This window comes from Chiloscyllium punctatum, chromosome 29, assembly GCF_047496795.1.
Source record: "Chiloscyllium punctatum isolate Juve2018m chromosome 29, sChiPun1.3, whole genome shotgun sequence".
Classification (NCBI taxonomy): domain Eukaryota; kingdom Metazoa; phylum Chordata; class Chondrichthyes; order Orectolobiformes; family Hemiscylliidae; genus Chiloscyllium; species Chiloscyllium punctatum.
The window spans coordinates 62,629,373-62,634,733 of record NC_092767.1 but is presented as its reverse complement, the minus strand read 5'-3'; the positions used below and the strand labels follow the sequence as shown (position 1 = coordinate 62,634,733).

The 5,361-nt window shown below is 70.2% G+C and overlaps 1 protein-coding gene across 2 annotated transcripts in view; it reads right to left on the bottom strand.

Annotated features, from left to right (window-relative positions):
- Positions 1 to 4,783, bottom strand: part of LOC140454467 (metastasis-associated protein MTA1-like) — a 113,661-nt gene extending 108,878 nt beyond the window's left edge. The window contains exon 1 of one of the 2 annotated variants that reach the window (XM_072549230.1): positions 4,573 to 4,783. In XM_072549230.1, coding sequence (XP_072405331.1) covers positions 4,573 to 4,600 — 28 coding nt within the window. In that variant the 5' untranslated portion in view covers positions 4,601 to 4,783. The remainder of the gene's footprint in view (positions 1 to 4,572) is intronic. The other variant, XM_072549231.1, reaches the window with a different exon arrangement.
- Between the last annotated feature and the right edge of the window lie 578 nt (positions 4,784 to 5,361).

Genomic DNA, 5,361 nt, shown 5'->3' with positions numbered 1-5,361 from the left:
GGGAGGGAGGGAGGGAGGGCGGGCAGGCTCGGGGAGGGAGGGAGGGAGGGCGGGCAGGCTCGGGGAGGGAGGGAGGGAGGGCGGGCAGGCTCGGGGAGGGAGGGAGGGAGGGCGGGCAGGCTCGGGGAGGGAGGGAGGGAGGCGGGCAGGCCGGAGGGAGGGAGGGCGGGCAGGCTCGGGGAGGGAGGGAGGGGGGGAGGGAGGGAGGGAGGGCGGGCAGGCTCGGGAGGGAGGGAGGGAGGGCGGGCAGGCTCGGGGAGGGAGGGAGGGAGGGCGGGCAGGCTCGGGGAGGGAGGGAGGGAGGGCGGGCAGGCTCGGGGAGGGAGGGAGGGAGGGCGGGCAGGCTCGGGGAGGGGGGAGGAAGACAGGAGGGGCATACTCGGGTGGGGGGACAGACTTGGGGAGGGCGGGGGGCGGAGGGAGGGGAGCAGCAGACTCAGGGAGGGGAGGCGGACAGACCCGGTAAAGGGGAAGGAGTGGGGGGGAACAGGCCAGAGAGGTGGGGGGGGGGGGGGGTGGGGGAAACAGGCCTGGAGAGGGTTGAGATTTGGGGCGGGGGGGGGGGGGGGGGAGGAGGAGGGGTGTGACGGGACGGAGGGGGGGGGGGGGGGCCCAAGACCCGGCGACTGGGAGAAGGAGGGAGCAGAACGGGGGAGGGAGAAAGGGGACAGAGTCGGGAGGAAGGGAGAATGGGGTCAGATGCGGGGGGGGGGGGGGGGGTAAAACAGGGGAGAGGGACAGAGCCCGGGGGGGGGGGGGGGGGGGGGGGGGGGGGGGGTGTGTGGAACGGAGGGAGGGAGAAGGGGGACAGACTCGGGTTGGGGTTGGCAGGAGGGAGACGTGGGACAGACTCAGGGTGGGGTTGGCGGGAGGGAGACCTGGGACAGACTCGGGGTGGGGGAGCGTTGGGGGCAGGGAGAAGGGTGCCAGACGGGGGTGAGGGAGAGGGGGTGTGGGGGGAGGGGGGGGGGGAAGGGAGGGAGAAGTGGGACAGAGCACGGTGGTGTGGGGGGGGGGAAGAGGGAGGGAGAAGGGGGACAGAGTGCGGAGGGGGGGTGGGGGAGGGAGCGACAAGGGGGACAGAGCGCGGGGGGGAGGGAGGAAGAAATGGGGACAGAGCGACAGGAAGGACAAGGGGGACAGAGCGCGGGGGGAGGGAGGGAGAATGGGGACAGAGCGCTGGGGGGGGGGGGGGGGGGAGAAAGGAAGGGAGAAGGGGGACAGAGCGCTGGGGGGGGGGGGGGGAGGGGGGGGGAGGGAGAGATGGGGGGACAGAGCGCGGGGGGGGAGGGAGAGGGGGACAGAGCGCGGGTGGGGGTTGGCGGGAGGGAGACGTGGGACAGACTCGGGGTGGGGGAGCGTTGGGGGCAGGGAGGGAGAATGGGGACAGAGCGAGGGGGGGGGGCAGAGGGAGGGAGAAGGGGGACAGAGCGCAGGGCGGGGGGGGGGAGGGAAGGAGGGGAGAAGGGGGGAGAGCGAGGGGGAGGCGCGGGGCGTGGCGGGGGGGGGGAAGGAGGGAGGACAGGGGGGACGGAGCGCGGGGGGGGAGGGAGGGAGAAGGGGAGACAGAGCACTGGGGGGGGGAGGGAGGGATGGGGACAGAGCGCCGGGGGGGGGCTGTATCCCTCTCTATAGTGAGGGAGAAGGGGGGCAGAGCGCAGGCGGGGGGGGGGGGGAGGGGAAGGAGGGAGAAGGAGGGACAGAGCACAGGGCGGGGGGGGGGGGGAAGGAGGGAGAAGGGGGACAGAGCACAGGGCGGGGGGGGGGAAGGAGGGAGAAGGGGGACAGAGCACAGGGCGGGGGGGGGGGGGGAGGGGGGAGGAAAGGAGGGAGAAGGGGGACAGAGCGCTGGGGGGGGGGGGGGCGGAGGGGGGAGGAAAGGAGGGAGAAGGGGGACAGAGCGCTGGGGGGGGGGGGGGGAGAAGAGGGAGGGAGAAGGGGGGACAGAGCGCGGGGGGGGGGGGGGGGGAAGGGAGGGAGAGGGGGGACAGAGCACGCGGGGGGGGGGAGGGAGGGAGAGAGAAGGGGGACGGAGGGAGAAGGGGGACAGAGGCGGGTTGGGCGGGGGGGGGGGAAGGTGGTGATAGGAGCGGGACAGAGCGCGGTGGGGCGGAGGGAGGAGAAGGGGGGACAGAGCACGGGGGGGATGGAGGGAGAGAGAGAGAGAGAGAGAAGGGGTCAGAGCGCGGGGGTGAGGGAGGGAGGGAAAGAGAAGGGGGAAGGAGGGAGGGAGAAGGGGGAAGGAGGGAGGGAAAAGGTGGCCAGACACAGTGAGGGGGAGGACGGTGGGGGGGGGGGGAAGGAAGGATGGACGTGGAAGGGAGGAGGGAGGGAAGAGGTGGGGGACGTGGAGGGAGGGTCTCGGATGGTGGTGGGGGGGGAGAAAGAGAGAGGGGGGGGGAGAAAGAGAGGGGGGGGAGAAAGAGAGAGGGGGGGGAGAGAAAGAGAGAGGGGGGGGGGGAAGGGGGGGGGAGAAGAGAGAGGGGGGGGGAGAAGGAGAGGGGGGGGGAGAAAGAGAGAGGGGGGGGAGAAAGAGAGAGGGGGGGGGGAGAAAGAGAGAGGGGGGGGAGAAAGAGAGAGGGGGGGGGAGAAGAGAGAGGGGGGGGGAGAAAGAGAGAGGGGGGGGGAAGGGGGGGGGAGAAAGAGAGAGGGGGGGGGAGAAGAGAGAGGGGGGGGGAGAAGAGAGAGGGGGGGGGGAGAAAGAGAGAGGGGGGGGGAGAAAGAGAGAGGGGGGGGGGAGAAAGAGAGAGGGGGGGGGGAGAAAGAGAGAGGGGGGGGGAGAAAGAGAGAGGGGGGGGAGAAAGAGAGAGGGGGGGGAGAAAGAGAGAGGGGGGGGGAGAAAGAGAGAGGGGGGGGGGAGAAAGAGAGAGGGGGGGGGAGAAAGAGAGAGGGGGGGGAGAAAGAGAGAGGGGGGGGAGAAAGAGAGAGGGGGGGGGAGAAAGAGAGAGGGGGGGGAAAGAGAGAGGGGGGGGAGAAAGAGAGAGGGGGGGGGAGAAAGAGAGAGGGGGGGGGAGAAAGAGAGAGGGGGGGGGAGGGAAAGAGAGAGGGGGGAGAGAAAGAGAAGAGGGGGGGGGAGAAAGAGAGAGGGGGGGGAGAAGGAGAAGAGAGAGGGGGGGGGAGAAAGAGAGAGGGGGGGGGAGAAAGAGAGAGGGGGGGGGAGAAAGAGAGAGGGGGGGGAGAAAGAGAGAGGGGGGGGGAGAAAGAGAGAGGGGGGGGGAGAAAGAGAGAGGGGGGGGAGAAAGAGAGAGGGGGGGGGAGAAAGAGAGAGGGGGGGGGAAGAAAGAGAGAGGGGGGGGAGAAGAGAGAGGGGGGGGGAGAAGAGAGAGGGGGGGGGAGAAAGAGAGAGGGGGGGGGAGAAAGAGAGAGGGGGGGGGAGAAAGAGAGAGGGGGGGGAGAAAGAGAGAGGGGGGGGGAGAAAGAGAGAGGGGGGGGGAGAAAGAGAGAGGGGGGGGGAGAAAGAGAGAGGGGGGGGAGAAAGAGAGAGGGGGGGGGAGAAAGAGAGAGGGGGGGGGAGAAAGAGAGAGGGGGGGGGAGAAAGAGAGAGGGGGGGGGAGAAAGAGAGAGGGGGGGGGAGAAAGAGAGAGGGGGGGGGAGAAAGAGAGAGGGGGGGGGAGAAAGAGAGGGGGGGGGAGAAAGAGAGGGGGGGGGAGAAAGAGAGAGGGGGGGGGAGAAAGAGAGGGGGGGGGAGAATGAGAGGGGGGGGGAGAAAGAGAGGGGGGGGAGAAAGAGAGGGGGGGGGAGAAAGAGAGGGGGGGGAGAAAGAGAGGGGGGGGGAGAAAGAGAGGGGGGGGGGAGAAAGAGAGGGGGGGGGGAGAAAGAGGGGGGGGAGAAAGAGAGGGGGGGGGAGGAAGAGAGGGGGGGGTGAGAGAGAGGGGGGGGGAGAGAGAGAGGGGGGGGAGTAGGAGAGGGGGGGTTGGGGGGGGAGAGAGAGGGGGGGGGGAGAGAGTGGGGGGGGGAGAGGGGGGGGAGAGAGAGAGGGGGGGGGAGAGAGAGTTGGGGGGGGAGGAGAGAGGGGGGGGTGTGAGAGGGGGGGGAGAGAGAGGGGGGGGGGGGGGAGAGAGGAGGGGGGGGGGGGAGAGGGGGGGGGGGAGAGAGGGGGGGGGGGAGAAGAGAGGGGGGGGGGAAAAGAGAGGGGGGGGGGGGAGAAGAGGGTGGTTGTGTGAGAACGGGAGAGACACAGAGGGGGTGGGGAAGAGGGACCTGCCTGTGGGGGAACGAGCGCAGGGGTGAGATCGGGTGAAGAGGGACAGGCCCAGGGGCAGGGGAGAGGGAGTTATACTCATCGCCCCGGGCCGGGGGGGGGATTGTCGGGGCTATGAGGGGACCCTATCGCCTCCCTCGCAGAGCGGCTCCAGCTGCTGCTATCCCGCCGCCGCTGGAAGCTGAAGGCCGCAGCCGGGAGCCTGGGGACGGCGGGGTTTGGGGCCTGAGCCGGGTCCGGCTCCCCCGGCGGCGCCGGCTTCACTCTCTCTCCCCCGTTTGTCCAGCACGACCCCCCCCTCCACCCCCCACACCGCCCCCCGAGCCCGAGCCCGAGCCCGAGCCCGAGCCCCGGCCCTGCCCGGTACCCACCTCCGACCCGGTACATGTTTGCCGCCATCCTGCCGGAGGAGGTGACTGTTCCCCGCGGCCTGGGCCTGAGGCCTCGGCTCCGGCTCCGGCTCCGGCTCCTCGGTATCGCTGGCTGAGTGAGCGGCTCCCCGCTCGGCAATCTCCGGCCGCACTCGGCTCCGGGCTCGGGGCTCGGGCTCGGGCTGTCAGAGAGATGGGGGGGCGGGGGGAAATCCCCAGTCAGAGACTCCGCCCTCTCCTCCCCACACCCCCCCCCCCCCGACCCCCTCAGGCCTAGGCCTCGGCCTCAAGTAGCAGCGAGAGCCGGTCCTTCCTCGCACTCCCCCACCTCCCCGGAGCCGGCCTCTCAATACGAAGCCCAGGCTGCGGCCTAGTGCTGCCTCTCCTCAACACCGTGTCTGTCGCCCAGCAGCCGCCGCCGGCGCTTCTCCGCTTCCCCGTCTCCATGGAGACCCCGCCTGGCGGCCACCCGGCCGTCGCCACTGCCTTAAAGCCGAGACGCCCTTGGCCAATTAATAGTTGTACAACTATAATTAGACCCCCCTCTCTCCTCCCCTACCACCCCACTCGCCCACGCCACCCTCACTCGCGGAGGGTGCTCCACTCAAGTACCAGCAGTTCGCCTACAGTATTCGCTCCGTGCCCTGTAGAATGGTGCATGGCGTAGGCAGAGGCCATTCAGCCCACTGCACTTGTGCTAGCTCGTTGCAATTTCCCACTTCAAATATTATATTTTTGGGTGAGAGTTTTCAACAGCTCAGAAAGTGGACCTTCACCCCCCCGTGGCTG